Source organism: Grammomys surdaster, unplaced genomic scaffold (genome assembly GCF_004785775.1).
Source record: "Grammomys surdaster isolate TR1022 unplaced genomic scaffold, NIH_TR_1.0 125901, whole genome shotgun sequence".
NCBI lineage: Eukaryota > Metazoa > Chordata > Mammalia > Rodentia > Muridae > Grammomys > Grammomys surdaster.
The window spans coordinates 696,717-713,309 of NW_021620725.1; the positions used below are offsets into that span (position 1 = coordinate 696,717).

Below are 16,593 nucleotides of genomic sequence, written 5' to 3' on the forward strand. Positions count from 1 at the left end.
CACCATACAACAATGCCAGCGACGGTGAGCTCTTGCTGCTTATGAGGAAACCTCACAGACACAGTGTTTAGCAAAACGAAGCTAGACACAAAGCATGCATGCTGTGCAATTTCTTGGCAGAGGCATGGAAGTCCATGTGGTCATTGTCTTTGTGGAGGAGTAGATGGGTGAAGCCTGGGCTGCTTTTGAGTGCGAATAAGTTTTATGTATTAGTCTAAATAGTAGTGCCCATGTGTGTTTCTCTTGTGAAAATGACAGAGCTGTGCCCTTTTGATCCAACTACCTATAATATAATGAAAACGTAGTTTTATATAAGTAGCTGATTATACTCCAGACCAATTTCACTGCTCATATGATAAAAGTTCTATATTGTTAAATATCTCAAATAATTTATAGTAAGTTTTAAAATGAATATATGTCAAAGGTTCCAGATACTTTGTTAACTTTGAGAGTCAACCATATGAAATTAGAATGCAGCAGCTGTAGACATTTGTACAAGGTCAGCCATTTCACATGGTCAGCGAATCAATTCTGTAACCTGAGGATTTTGTTAACCATTAGGTTATCTGAGACTTTCACAGAAGCCTAAGTACATATCCACTGATAAGATATCAGTATGGATTCCAGGTCCAAAACTGAACGTTCTTATTTACAGTAGAGTAGTCAAGGGATTCTGTTGATATGGGATTTTGTGATTAGTTCATGAGTTTCATGGCTTTAGGAATCATTTTTCTATTTTTCCATTAAAAATACAAACTATCTAGGAGATGTAAGTTGCCCTCTGCCCAGTGGCTCACATTTAACATACTGTACCTCTTCTGAACCCGGTTTGCACTTTGCTATTCATTTCTGTCTGGGGAACTGGGTCCTTATGAAGAGTTAGGTATGGTTCATTGCGTATTTACTGCCCAGTGGTTGTTGATGATGTAATGAATGCCCTTTTTATGGTTTTGAAGCAAGCACCACAGGTTATTACAAATTGATAGGAAGTAAAGTTTGCTTTTTGCAGCAAAGCTGCACCTGTTATGTAGTGTCTCTCTGGCTTCAGCGTGGTTGGTTATATCCACTCTCTGGTGTCATAAATAGCTTTAGAAGGCAAAGGCTTCCGGCTTATTTAAAGCCTGAACAGTTATGGGCACATTACAGAGTAGACCTAGAATGAGTCCAGACACCTTTCTCTAAAAGGTAATTGTTCCTGACTGTAAACCATACTGTTATTCTTAGAACCTGCTACCCAGCAGTCAATGTTGTCTTTCTTCTTTTCTCGCACTGTGTGTGCATGTGTGTGTGTGTGGCACACAGGTGTGGAGGTCAGAGGTAAGACAACTTTCACCACGTGGGGTCAGAGAATCAAAGTTGGATTGTCAGGGTTGGTGTCAAGGACCTTTACCTACTGTTATGGTTTGAGTGAAAAATGTCCGCCCTTCGGCACTTGAACACTAGGTCTCCAATTGGTGTCGCTGTTTGCAGAGCTCGTGAAACGTTTAGGAGGCCTAGTCTTGTGGAGGAGGCATGTGGCTGGGGGCTTTGGGTCACAGTATTTTATCACAGCAACAAAAGTAAACTAAGACATCTCCTGAGCCATTTCACCAGCTTCATAGATCTAATTTATTTTAATAAGGAACTTTTAAGTTGGCAGTCTCTTTAATTTCTGTTTACAGTTGCATGCCATTACTTCTAATTAAAAACTCAATTTAGAATATTTTTTTTCATTTAGATAAATGTAAACCTTCATAGAAGCTTCATGACTAGTATAATAACATCCATATTTACTTTCCTTAGGCTTCTCCTTCTCAGATTTTAAGATTGTAATAAAATGTACATGCTGTAAAGGAAGCAGACAGTTCAGAGACGTGACATACACGCTACCACCACACGCATCTCCAGATGTTTTTCATCAAACCCAAACAGAAACTCTGAACCTATAAATGATAACCCTTTATCTGACCCTCCCCAGTTCCTGAGGGACCACCATTCCATCTTTTACACTGTGAATTTAACAACTTTTGCTACTCCATATAAATGAATGTATCTAACATTTGTTTTTTTACTGTGTTTTCCACTTAACATAATGTCTTCAAATCCTTCCATCCATGAGAGGACACGTAGCAGGATTCCACATCTTTTAAAGGCTGAATTATATTCTGTGCATGCGTATATAACATCATATTCTGTATATTAATTCATCCAGTAATGATCCATGGCCTGTTTACAGCTTTTAGCTCCTGTGAAAAAATGCTACCCAGGCCGTTAATATGTGAATATCTACTTAAGTCCCCACTTTGATTTTCTCTCAGTGTGTATTAGTTGTCTAAAAGTGGATTGTTTCATCATAGGGTAACTTTGTTTATTTTCTTTTGAGGCTTACCCAGTTCTCTCTGATTGCACCATTTTATAATCCTATCAGCAATGCATAGAGACTCTGTTTTTTTACAGAATCATCAACACTGTTCCTTCAGATTTTATAGAACAGTCACCTAATTGGTGTGAAGTTTCACCAATTTAAATTGTTTACTAAAACAAAGAATTCTTAAAGTATTTTGCAATTCCTGTCTTTTTATTTTTTTTTAACATTAGCACCATAAAAAAAAGACAATTTATCTTTTTGTCTGTTGTTATTTTCTTACGATACCATTCTTGATGTTTTATCTGATAAAGAACTTTTCTTCAGTATTGAGGACTGACTCTTCCAATATTATGTTAACCAGAGGATGTTTTCACAAATGATAATTCAGTAGCCCTTGTTGGCAAAGTGGTAACATGCATGGAGAGACAGAATTTGATTGCTACTTTATTTAATGGTATATGCTTGTAGTAACAGGATTCAATAACTTTCAATTTTGTTTCTGATTAACAGTGGATTACCTGTGTTTTCCTGGAGTAGGCTGACATAGGACCAAATAACCTGAAAAGTACTTTGAAATTAAGTGGATATATCCTTTCTTATGAATGCCTAAACATGTTGCATTTATAGCACATTCTGAATGGTAGACTGTACAGTGTGTGATGTTGCCCTTTTAAATGTAGTTATGAAACTCTGATAACTCAAAGGCTTTCTGACCCTGCCTTAAACCCCTCCGCCTAAGTGTATAAAAGAAGCTCAACAAGAATGGCTCTGTCTCCAAGCTAACCCTTTGACGATAGATGGATTAAAGCCGGGCGCCTGTAATGAGAAAGCTGACGTAGCAGTTAAACCCAGGGAATGATCATCTCTGTGTGTCCGTTCGCCATGTAGTCAGATCTTTGCATAGAGTTCACGATGCTTTCACGTGTAATGATTTTCACAAATGTTGCTGAGTTTAAAGCTATCTCTATGTGAAGTGTGTTTTACTCATAATACAAGAGAACCACAAGCAAGATCTAAAACTTCTGTCACCTAACAACCAGTAATGTCTGTCAAGTGGTCTCTCTATAGGCACAGGTCTTAAGTCTTGTTGTTGAATAATGGCAAATGTCTTTTAAACATTTTCTCTTTAGTGATGATGTATTCAAGTTGTTGTGTTTGTATTTTTTTCCCCCTGAGACACAACCTTTTTCTATGGCCCAGGCTAGCCTCAAACTCCCTATCTTTTTGCCGCAGCCTCCCTGTCTCTGGTATTACAGGTGTGATCTTGTTTCCATCATTTCCACAGGTTTTGGATTTTAAAAAGAAGTCCGTCTGTAGATGAATCAACCTTTAATTTTGTCTTCTAAAAACATATTAACAGTTTAGAAATAATTAGACAAGAGATGTGTGTATGTTACTGCTTTTTAGAAAGAGAAATTACTTTTTTTTTTTTAAGATTTATTTTACTAGTTGAGTGTTCTGCACATGTGTATTCATTCCTGTGCTCATGGAGGTCAAAAAAGGACATCAGATTTCCTGGAACTGGAGTTATAGATGGTTGTGAGGCACTATGAGGGTGCTGGGAATCAAACCCAGGACCTCTTCAAGAGCAAATGCTCTTAACCACTGAGCCATCTCTCCAGTCCCTATTACAGCTTCTTAAACTGGATGTTGCTGACTGCACACATGAAGTCCTGTAAATGAATGTGGAGGACAGGTCCCCAAAATTTGTCAATAGTAACAGGCTTCTGATTAAAACTTAGATCCATGGTGTAATGGCTCTGCGGCAGTTCTGGCACCTCCATTGTTAAGAATGACTTTGCTGAGGCCTGGGTTCTGAGCGTACAGTGTGTGTAACCCTGCATGATGTCATGACGCATGTTGCCAGCATATGCTATCTGCAAAACCTTGGTTCATACCAACAGCTTTCTACCCTCATAAGAACACAATAATTTAATTATGGAAAATAAGAACATTCATTATTCTCCTACCACCATACTTAAAATTTCCATACCAAGTTAGCATATCTTTGGGTTGTATTGTGTTAAACGTCCTTTTTTTTTTTTAAAGCTGTTTGAGTTGCTGACATGACTTTCATCTTAAAAAATTATGTAATGAATTTGGGTATCAGATTAGGAAAAAAAAATCTTAGCAATTTCTGAAATGCCTGTCAACATATTTCATTCATTCTGTACCACACATGTATAGCAAATGACATTCTCATCAGTAACTGTTATAAAATCAACCTGTGAGACTCTGAAAAACATTGAAGGTACTCTGGCATCCTGTGTATCAAATCCTTAGCCACCACGTACATCCCTTGTGTAGAAGTAAATGGACATATCCAATAGCATGTACACTTGCTTGTCTCTATCTTAAATGGCAAAATTATAGGAAACTAAAGAATTATATTACAATGATGTCTTTATGGTTTGTTATCCATACGTGTCTAATTTGTACACCTATTTTATATACCTGTTGCCCAGAGTCACATAAGAAATTCTCTGGTGAAAGGGGTTTATAAGTGAAGACAGTTCAGAAGCCCCTGATGATGTATCACCTATAAGAACAATAACTCCTATGTGATCTTCCTTTTACATTAATGGGGGTTAGGACTGCTTGTAATAGGTAATTCTCAAAATACACCTATGACTCAATTTAAAGTCTTTGTTTGCTATGGCTAGATGTGGTGTCTACCCCCTGGACGGTTGAATCTGGAGGCAATCAACTGAGAACCATGACCTACACCATACTCCTGAGCAACCCGCTTACCGGGAAGTACACTGCTGCCACAGAAAAGCAGGTATGTGACTCGTCCGGATTCCACAGGAGTTCTGGCAATAGCTCGAGGGAGGATGCCTGTCACAGGCCAGAGGGTCCCACCCACCCATGCCTAGTCAGTAGACCACCTGTTGGAGAGTGCTTGTCAGATCTGAGGACTTTTCATGTCATTTGCAGTAATAAGATTGTTGTTTTATTTTTAATAATGGTGATTGCACAGATTCGGCCATAGAATCTCAGGCATGCTAGCCAAACACTTGACCACTGGGCTGTGTTCTCCAGCCTACAGTTATATTTTAAAGACAGGCTATTTATTTATTGTTTTATTGTTTTGGTTTTTTTTTTTTTTTTGAACAGGGTTCCTCTGTGTAGCCTTGGCTGTCCTAGAACTCTCTCTGTAGACCAGGCTGGCCTCGAACTCACAGCCTACCTCTGCCTCCTGAGTGCTGGCATTAAAAGCTAACATACAAACGAATCTATAGAAATATAAACCGAAGTATTGTCCAAAATTATATTGATGCCTCAGATGTCTTTGAAAACGAACCTGGAGCTGTGGAGGGGCACTGGTAAGGGCAGAGGTGGGGCTCACATGGAAGAAGACAGGGCGGTAGTTAACATGGAAGAAGGTAGCTGATGAGCTCCTGAGGGTTCACTGCATGCCCTCCTGTACATGTCTACAGTTTTGCATAATAGAAGATTTTAAATATTTCTAAAATCTAACCTATAAGATCATGTCGGGAGAGACCTAAAGATCCAGATGACTGCTGTGACATATGGTCTAGGAAAGTTGCTTTTAAATCATAAACACAGCCAGTGCTCCCCTCAACACCTAGAGTGGCACTGGCTTAGAGAGGAGTGTGTTTGGCCTGTCTGGGCAGGAGCCTAGTGCATCAGAAGATCACTGCAAACATCGTGCACACTGAAGAGGTGTGTTGTTACAGTTTTCCCATCAGTGTTCAAGGAAATGTGATTCCCTTATACAAGAAGAGATCAGTATTTTGGAGTAGGAGAATCTTCTATAAGCTTAGAAGCCGTTCCTTCCTCCTTCAGTGATGGGTAGAAGTGTGTTTAACTGAGAAAAGTTTAGCTGACAGATTCCCTAACTTCTGTTAGGGAAAATGATGTTCTGTCTCGTTGCTCCATTTTTTAGCTTTTTTTTTTTAAGTTTGGCTTTGTTAAACTTTGATGAATGTGGGAGTTAGGGCCCTCGTATTATTCAATTGATTTTTGAATTGTCAACTTTAATTTTTTTTTAACTTAAAACTCATTATAATCAAGAAACGCAGAAAGATTATGCGATTTGTTTTTCACTCTGTCCTAACTTGTCATAAGATTTTTGATGTATTTTGTATCTTTGAGAAGGAACTTCAGTATCTGTGTTCTAAATTTCTGGGGAACATAAAACACATTGAAAATATGCATGTAAGCATTTTGACCTTACTTTGGCAGACACTGTATAAAGAGAGTCGGGAAGCACAGTTTTACCTAGTAGATTCGGAAGTGCTGACACATGATGTCCCCTATCATGACTACTTCTACACTCTGAATAGATACTGTATCGTGCGATCTGCAAAACAGAGATGCAGGCTGAGGTGAGTCCCCGCAGGTGCATGTGTGACACCAGCCCTGAAGTCTTAGTCAAGCACCGCAAAGCTTTGCTTCCTGCTTAAATCACATGTCCAGCAGTGGTCACGAGAGAGGTGGGAATCTGAACTCAAGACTGAAACTGATAAAGGTTTTGACATCCTGGGGCTTCACAGGCTAGAAGAAAACGTCCTTTAGTTGCCACAAGAAAAAAAGCTGTAGAATTGGCTAGAACTAGTTCTACGATCCAGTGTAAGGGTCTCAGGGGTCAGGAGTTTAGGGGCACGCATGGTGAGCCATAAGGTCCTTCGTGCCGTGGGAATGAAGAAGGCTGGCACCTTGAAGAGGGATGGCCATCGCAGGCTTTGCTTGGCCCTAATTAATAGAATTACTTTTGACTAGTGTGTGATCACTAGAGATCCCAGAGGCATTTAGAAATCTATTTAATTCCTTAGCATTTACGGAAGCCTTCATTGCTATTAGGCAAGGGTAGAGTATTCCAATTTGATGAGGTTATTAGCAGCTTACAATGTTTTTAAAAGAAGAACAAATTTTATTTTATAATAGTAATGGCATTTAATTCTTTTGGCTTTTCACAGAATGCAACCTCACGTTTCATTGCAGTGAAACAGCTAAAGTAGTCTGTGGCCACAGTCCCCTGAACTTCTCTGATCTCCTCTGCTGGCTAAACTCTGTCTCTAAAGATATATTATTTTCTTCTCACCCTATTAGAGTCTCGACAGACTTGAAATACAGGAAACAACCATGGGGCCTTATCAAGTCTTTAATTGAGAAGAATTCCTGGAGTTCACTGGAGAACTATTTCAAAAAGCTTGGTCTGTAAAGCTATCACGCATCTGTATTTACCAAGGTCTCATTTATTAGCAAATGAGCTGTTCTTCATTAGGACGCAGGGAGAGGCCAGGTGTTGATGTTGGAATAGTCACTGAACTGGCTCCGGTTACCTTACTTGCTCTGCCAATGGCAGGGTTTTACACTTTCGGTTACCGTCACTCTAACGACCCTTACGTAGTGCTTATTGTATGGCCTGTCACACAGTGAAAGTTTACGTACATCACACTGTCAACATTTCAGTACTCACAGAAACCCTGTGAAATACAGGTATGATAGCTTTTTCCCACCTTACTGTCGAGGAAATCAAGAGTACAGTTAAGTGACTTGTCCAAGACACACACTCTGCCTCTGCAAGGAGCCACGGGGTTGACCACAACGAGAGCTTCCAAAACTAGTTTATAGTTGTTCCTCTTGTCCTCTCTGACGTCTGCAGGGCCCCAGGTCTACACCTGTGTTCTTAGCTGCAGCTTTCCTGGGGTTCTGTAGGCCCACTTGGCAATGGTGCTGTGTTCCTGTGTGGATTTACTGGAGGCGTACCGGTAGCTGACCATGAGAAAGCTGTTATGCTGGGATATTTCTTAATATATACTGAAGGGAACATTGCCTATGGGAACATAATTAAGTGTAGTGAAGGAAAAGCCCGAGGTCAGTCATCTCTAGAGACTCAGGGCTGTATGTATGCTTTACTATGCTGGTTGGTTGTCCTCCGGCTCTTTTCTCTTTGGCTGTTTCATTATTAAACTTTTCATCAGTGACAGAGAAAATGAAGCTTAAACATTAGTTTGGCCCCTGGCTAATGAGCTTCTGATGAAGAAGACTGAACAGAGGGAAGGACTAAAATAAATGACCAAAAAAAAAAAATGAGATAGGTTGTTTCAAGATCCCCTTTACCAGAGTTTTCTTTCCAAACATTAGAACTTCTACATGGTACTCTGTCCTTTAGGATTAAGAAGCACTGACAGACGCTGCCTTGGAAACCTTTCTAACGAGCTCGTGGATGAGCTCGTGGATATGTGTGGAACCGTTGTTTCCATAACTGAAGCCATTATGTTAATATTTAATAGAGCATGTAGCTAGTTTCCACTGCTGCCCCCATCACTTATTGATACACATTCTTCCTAGAATAATGAAGCCTCACTGTAGGGTCATTAGAGTCTCTAAAGCTTTTAATTAAGAAGAAAGTTTGAACCTAGTCTGTAAAATGTGACGTCTAATTAGAAAAGATTATCAAGGCTCAAACAAGCACACCTATGCATGTACACACATACACACACACATTACCCAGGTCTTATAGTTGAGAAAGCTTCCTCCTTATCCTTTTGTTTTTAAAAATTCTTCTTAGAATCAGATTTGTTAATGGAAGAGTCTGTGTTGAGTCAATCCACTGAAGATGCTGGAAAACTTAACAGCCTGCGCCGGAGAAGGCGGACCTTGAACCGGACAGCGGAGCCAGTTCCCAAGCTGTCTTCTCAGCGCTCATCTACAGATTTGGGCTTCGAGGCCAAAGTTGATATTACAGGTAGCTGTTGCTAAGACAGCCTGAGGATGCATGAGGTGCCTCCTGTCTGTGAGGAGTGTCGTTTAAAGAAGCCTGCCTTTCTCTTCTTTTTGATAATATTTATCAATGCTCTGAATTTCTTAACAGCAGCTACTATAGAAACCTAAAGGAACAGCTGGGACATGGCAGGCATATGGCGAGTAGAGTATTTTATTTGGCCTACACAGCATTTAAAGTTTTTAGGTTGGTTGTACTGATACAAGCGTTCAGTCCTAGTGCTCAGAGGTAGAGGCAGGTAGATCTCGCTTAGTTTGAGGCCAACCTGGTCTATCTAGTGAGTTCCAGGCCGGCCAGGATTACATAGTGAGAAGCTACCTCAAAAAAGAAAAACGATTGGATATTTAAATAAAACATTATGTCTGATAGCCCTGTACCAAGTCCCTTCTGACAGTCTGTGCTGTCCAGCTGGGCTCTGTCCCCAACATGAGCCACTAGCCCCAGACTTCTGTTTATTTCCTGCTTAACATCTATAGACATCTGATGTTTAACTCTGAGTGTACTGTTGAGGGCTAGCCTAGGCAAACTGCAGAGATGGAGCTTGACCGTCAGTTTGGTAGTATCCTTGCTTTACTGTTATCCCCTCCCCCTCAGAGGTCTAAAGCTGTCAACCTCTCCTATCCCCTAGAGTACCAATCCTCCACTAGATTTTTTTTTTTAACAGACTTAGTTCATTTATTTTTCTTTTTATAAAAACCCTTATGTGGTAGCCACAGCTGGAGCCTGGGTCCTCTGAACAGAGACTCCGGTGTGGGTCTTCACAAGATGGTCAGTGAATTCCTGATAAGGAGACTTGGTGAACACAGTCTCTTTCCAGAGGTCGGGGGTCAGGTAGCTGTAGGTCTTGGAGATGGCATCGAAGGTGGCCTTGGCAAAGTTGCCCAGGGTGGCAGTGCAGCCCCTGGCTGAAGTGTAGCAGTCGTCTATGCTGGCCATCATCAGGAGCTTCTTAGGCACAGGAGCAGAGACAATGCCAGTGCCTCTGGGGGCAGGGATGAGACGCACCAGCACAGAGCCACAGCAGCCTGTCACCTTGCACGGAACAGTGTGGGGCTTCCCAATCTTGTTTCCCCAGTAGCGTCTCTGCAGAGGGACAATGGAGAGCTTGGCCAAGATGATGGCCCCTCGGATGGCAGTGGCAACTTCCTTGGAGCACTTAACACCAAGACCAACGTGACCACTGTAGTCCCCAATAGCGACAAAAGCCTTGAACTTGGTCTGCTGGCCAGCCGGAGTCTGCTTCTGCACTGGCATAATCTTCAGATCCTCATCCTTTAGGGATGCACCCAGGAAAAAGTCAATGATCTCAGACTCCTTAATGGACGGAGAGAACAAGTCGATCTCCTCCAAGGACTTGATCTTCATGTCCTTAACTAGGCGGCACAGTTTGGTGACGGGGATCCACTCCTTGTCTTCAGCTTTTCCTCCACGAGCACCAAGGCCTCGACCACGGCCACGACCTCCACCACGACCCAGGCCCCTAAGACTGCTGCCGAATCCTCCGGGGAAGTCACCGCGGCCTCCTAATCCTAGGCCCCGGGTGGGTCCTCCAGGTCCTCCTGCTGCACCGGCGTCATCTGCCATTTGGTGTTTTCCCGAAGAAGCCTCCACTAGATTTTTTAGCTTTGCATAACCACATCTAGCCACTGATTAAGATCAACGGCTTTTTAAATTTGAAATGTGAAGATTTAGGCCCCAGTGATTGGTGATTTCTTTTTAAAGGAGAGAAACACTGTGTGTTAGCTCGACTCAGCTGTTCTTAGCAGAGATAGTACTTAGCTGTATATCATCCACTGTGTATTGAATTGACTGTTTAATTTCATAGTAAATTAATTTGTAACATTATCTCAAATGTGAAGAATTACCATGCGTTAGCTCATGGTGGGTTTGTTTTATGTTTTAACCAGGGTATCGCAATTTCACTCCTAATTGTTTTATCTTTACAAATGGCTTGTTGGAGTTAATTTCAGGTGATTGTTAACTTTCAGCAGTGTTCTCAGTCCTCGCTCTCACCTCTCACCTACAGGAAAGAGAAAGACCGTGGACAGTTGTGACACCGCCCTTATTGTGGTGATGAGTGTATTGTAAGTATTCCTTGTCCGTCTTTTGTTCATATCTTCATTTATTTTTAAGTAGGTCCCCAAAGAATTGTAAGGCATTTGTGGGTTTTTACAAAAAGGACTTACTTTTATTTTATGTGTCAGGGTTTTGCTTGCCTGTCTGTGTGCAGTCCCTGAAGAGGGCAGGAGGTCCCTTTGGAAGTAGAGTTACATACACTCTAGATTATCCTGATATAGCAACCACACTGTGAAAAAATATTAGACAATTAGTCTGATGCTTGTAGTACATTATAGGAACCTACCTAGCAAGTCATACCTAAGAGCTCTATGTGGCTACATGTGAGCCTTGAGGAAGTCCCTCGATTATAGGAATTGTTTCTGATTCTGTGGTAGACTGAGTGGTAATTTTTAGAATGAAGCTCTTAGCTGTTTTTCCTTACTACAGATTTCAGAGCAAGCAGAAAGTACTTGTTATCCTTTTTAGTGTTTGCTGTCATTTTTTTCGAGGTGAGGCTTGCTATAAAGTCTTAGCCTTGAACTATCTCATGATCCTCCTGCCTCAGCCTTCTTTATGCTAGGACAACCTCTATACACGCCACTGCCCTTAGATTTCTTTTTGGGTTTTAGAAAAGATTTATAGAGTCTAATTAAATCAGTTTTCTAGGACAAACTGATGACATTTTTGAATGACATTATTATATTAATTTGTAGGAAAGTATACACACACACATATACATATGTACATGGATATGTACACATTTATCACTTCAGTGCCATGATAATTTAACAGATTTAATTTGAGGCAGGTAAATCTTTTAACAACAAAATAAATAAAGATGTATGCTACTATTTATCAGTTTGTATACATGTGTAATGAGATCTCCATTCATTTGTAAAGCTGATATTAAAAATAAAACATTAACTTTAGATATAAAAATTTTATATGTACCATTATTAATATATGCTTGGGATTTATCTGGTACTTTCTTTGTTCAAAGAGAATATCTATCTATCTATCTATCTATGCACTTTTTTTTTGCTTCCACTGGGAATAAGAGATAACATCGTGATGTTCCAAAAATCAGCTGCATATTGATTTTCATTTCATTTTTAAGATGCAGTTTTATGGGTGTGTAATTGCTTAAGCCAGTGTAACCCAAAAATAGACCCTGAAAGCTTACCTGGTAGGTTTCTAAACCGGTGGTTGCACAGGACTGGCTGGGACTGAGCAGAGAATGGAGAGGGGTCAGAGGCCATCTGAGTAGGCTATTCAAGGAGTTTTCTCATCACATTAGCCATTTCCCATCATTCTCTTTGGCATCTGTATAATACTTGAAAGTACTTATTTCATATAATGAAATGGGGATAATTTACTGGAATATAGAAAATGGTGTAGATCATATACAATTGAAAGCTTTTGCATATTATATTATTTTACTCTTTTTATTTTTTAATGGTGGAAGGGACTCTTGGGGTGGGGTCTGGCTTTGTAGTCCAGGCTGCCCTGTGGTCTCCAATCACAATAGATCCTCTTGACTCTGTGGTGCAGTGCGGGTGCTGGGCTACTTCTGCTGCCGGGCCCGGCAGGTCAGGTCAATGTGGTTACCCAACTGTCATTTACTCTGCAGTTTGCTGCTGCTAGTTCTGCTGAATGTGACGCTGTTTCTGAAGTTGTCAAAGATAGAACACGCCACCCAGTCCTTCTACCAGCTTCACCTCCAAGGAGAGAGATCTTTAAAGTAAGTTCCCCACCCCAGCTCCGCCCGTTTCTACTGTCTGTTTCTTTGCTGTAGAAGATTTACCTTTAGAAATTTTGGTCTTCTATATCCTGTCATGCATGCTTAGTTCCCCCTTCCCCCACCAGGGGTGGTGGTGGGTTTGATTTTATTTGCAATTCATGGGGCCCAATAATTACTGTAAATAAAAGATAAGCAGCTGCTTTCATGGTTTAAAATGTTTTTCTCTTCTAGTTTAGTCTCTGACAGGTTCTCAAGAACAGAAAATATTCAAAAGAACAAAGATCAGGCCCACCATTTAAAAGGAGTACTCCAAGATTCCATATTAATGTTGGAACAGGTAGGCCAGTTCGTTCCTTAGGGGATGGCCAGGTCCTCAACTGGGCAGGCTTTAGACACGCCTTCTCTACCGTTGCTTAGTAACTCTGGTCCTGCCTCATCATCCTCTTTTGGTTCAGGTTTTTCTCTCACTCAGTGGATGACCGTGCCTTATAGAGAAGAGAAACCTCCTCTCTTCCTTCTATAACTATTTCTGCAAATTGTCCTGTCCTTAACCCCTTTACTCTTTGTGATTAGTGCTAGGAACACCTGGCTCAGCTTAGTGAAGCCCATGCTTAGCACAGTGCCCGACCTGAAACAGATAATCCCGGTCTGTTGAATGAGCAAATGAATGGATACAGTACAGAATAAGGTACATTTCTTGGTCTCAAATTGCTTCGATTTTGTGAGAGAAGTCAGTTACCCTACAGGCCTTCAAGTCTGTTTTTAAAAGTGCAGAGTTAAGTAGTATAGAAGTGTGACGTAGGTAGTGCTCTGGGAGTTCTGAGGCAGGGTGTCAGGGAAGATCCGACGGGGTTAGTAGGTACAGGTGAGTTTTAGAACTGTGAAGAGGATCTTGAGTGGATTAGGAAGGCGTGGCTCAGCCATGGGGCTCAAGGTGTTCAGGGAAGAGTGGAAATACCACTGAGTCTTGAGGAATGTCTAAGAAAACAAGCCTTTCCTTCTGGATAATCAGATGGACTTCCTGGAAAGTATACTGCATGAAAAACTATGGCCCTCTAGTACCTGGTAAGAACTGTCTAGAATTCATATAGTAGATGCTGGAGAATCAGGTATTTGATGATCTGTTTTATTTGAGCATCCCTGTCTATCTGTCTGTCTGTCTGTCTTTCTGTCTATCTATCTATTGATAGAGATGCTCAAATCAAATACATACACATATGTATACATACATACATACATACATACACACATAACGCACATACATCTTTTGGAGTAAAGTAACTGGCAAAAATTGGAGTCTGATTTTTGATCATTTTGTTTGCAGCTGAAGAGTTCACTCATTATGCTTCAGAAAACCTTTGATTTACTAAATAAGAACAAGTCTGGGGTGGCTGTGGAGAGCTAGTGCTGAAATATGGAAATAAAAGAGACATCTGGACCTAGAAGGCAACATCTGGAAGGAAACGGAGGATGAAGACTCTCACTGTCATAAGGACATTTCTGATATTTTTATTACTTGGGATTTCTACTAGGAAAGCTGTATTTAAATAACATTTACTCAATGATTACTCTCCAATAGCCTCAAGACTCTATCTTTTCACTTCTTATAGATATTTTTAAGCTGTGAATTTCTCCAGTGAACCATGAAATATATTTTGGAATTGAAATTCTGTAACACAAAAGGGGAAGGAAGGCACCCTGAGTATGATGGCTTCTCTCTATAGTGAGGCTTGTTACTTGATCCTTTAAATTTATGTTAGCACAGAGTCCCTGTGTGTGCCCAGGGGCCTGTGTTTGTAGCTGAGTTTAAGAGCCTAAAAAGGTAAGAAGAAACCCCTCAATCATTTGCCACCTTAAAGGATTGTTTTCCAAACTCATACATTCCAGGTTTGTATCTTTAAATTTTACAGTGTCTTCATTGACTTGTTCTCAAGGTCAGTGGTCAGACCTTTTGTATGTCTGAAAGAGTCATTGACCATGTTATATCTGAATGAAGGAGTATATATGTATGTATATATATACACATATATACATGTAAATGTATACATATATACATATGTGTATATGTCTGTCTGTCTGTCTGTATACCAAAGGTGAGATTATCCTTCATATATCAAAAAGACTAAACAGTAATTTAGGAGAATGAAGTATATAGGCTGTTAATGCTCATAATGAACTACTTTTAGTTTTAGAAGCCATAAGATGATTATCCAATTTGGGCATTTCATGACGGATCAAATGAGTCCATGAGTTATGCTTGGATTCAGCTTAGCAATGCCCATGATGTACGTGACCCATTGGATGGAAAATAATCGATCACTTTTCAGTAGCAGCTACACACAGCTTCATCTTTTCTTACACGTGTAGCTTGTCTTGCTGGCAAATTATAAGCTGGAGACAAACTTGCGCTCGGCAGTAAAGACTGGAGACATGCACGCTGACTGGAGTTGAGAGGCACAAGCTTGGGCTCTCAGGAAGGCTTTTTAGGCACTGGTGTCAGTACCAGTGGGTTGTGAAAATAAGGACTTTGTAACCTGACTTGAAATTAGCTCCATCCCCAAGGATTTAGGAAATGTTCAGGACATATTTATTGGTTTGTTCTCTAGAGGTTTTTCTAGAACACGCACATATATTTATCCTTATCGAATATCCATTGTCTTTAGTCAATGTTTCCTTTCCCTCAGTGCCACCAAAGTCAAATGTCACTGCTAATAACATTTTTGAGAACCCCTTGGGGAATAAAAATACTGGCTAAAGGGAAGGGTTTCTCTTCATGAATCCTAACTAATCTCCCTGGGGAAGGGGGCTTCAGAGTAATACCTCCTGTTTTGTTTTGTTGTTTGTGATAAGAATATAGGAAGTATCTGGCTGTGAGTTAGTGACTGGATTAGAAACTTCAAAATTTAGAAAAATGGTAACTGTCGAAATGAATGTTTTTGTGGTTTCTCTTAAACTACTTTATCATATACCTCAAAGATTACCAACGTCGCTTTGTAGATAAAACACTAAATATATATGTAGAATTAATGAGATCTTAATCTGTTATGTATAGATGGAAGTCAATAAAATCCAAAATGTCTAAATTGTCGTTTTTCTTCAGTTTCTGCTTAAAAACCAAACCTAGAAAGCCTGGGGTAGGGAAAACCTGTATGTAGGCCCACAGTTCTTACAGATTTGTGCTGCGACAAAAACCCAGAGAGGACTCTCTTGGGCAATTTCATGGCAAATGCGCAGACTACTGAATCAAAAGTACCACAGAGGCCTGGCTGGAAGGCAGCCCCAACCTCCAGGACTCTCGAGCGTGAACAAGTTGGAGAAAGGGCTTGGGAGCTACAGCGGGCCTCAGGGGAAGGTGGGCGACTCGTGGGGTGGCATCTCTGAAGGCGGCGACGGCGCCGATCGAACCCAACGCCTGTTGCGGGCACCGGAGGACCGCAGGCGGCCGGCGAACTCAGGCGGCGCGCGGACGCCCGGGTCCGATCCCGCACCCTAGCAGCACCCCGAGGCGCCCGGCGCAGGTGCGGGGTGGCCCGGCCGGAGCGCGGCGGGGGAGGGGCCTCGTGGGCAGGCGGCGCACGTGCGGGCGGCGGGATCCCGGCGCCGGGGGCGGGGCACCCGGAAGCGCGCGCCGACCTGCGGAGCGGCGACCGGGGGCGACTGCCTCGCCTGGCAGGCGCGCGCACCGGCGGTGCT

The 16,593-nt window shown here is 41.3% G+C and overlaps 1 protein-coding gene and 1 pseudogene across 2 annotated transcripts in view; one reads left to right on the forward strand and one right to left on the reverse strand.

Annotated features, from left to right (window-relative positions):
* The window catches only part of Gramd1c (GRAM domain containing 1C), a 74,333-nt gene extending 58,350 nt beyond the window's left edge, over positions 1-15,983 (forward strand). For both annotated transcript variants that reach the window (XM_028752429.1, XM_028752430.1), the window contains 8 exons: positions 5,011-5,129; positions 6,557-6,699; positions 7,424-7,527; positions 8,889-9,065; positions 11,128-11,185; positions 12,790-12,900; positions 13,132-13,237; positions 14,225-15,983. In XM_028752429.1, coding sequence (XP_028608262.1) covers positions 5,011-5,129; positions 6,557-6,699; positions 7,424-7,527; positions 8,889-9,065; positions 11,128-11,185; positions 12,790-12,900; positions 13,132-13,237; positions 14,225-14,305 — 899 coding nt within the window. In that variant the 3' untranslated portion in view covers positions 14,306-15,983. The remainder of the gene's footprint in view (positions 1-5,010; positions 5,130-6,556; positions 6,700-7,423; positions 7,528-8,888; positions 9,066-11,127; positions 11,186-12,789; positions 12,901-13,131; positions 13,238-14,224) is intronic.
* On the reverse strand, positions 9,801-10,685 carry LOC114608459 (annotated as a pseudogene).
* Positions 15,984-16,593: the final 610 nt, after the last annotated feature.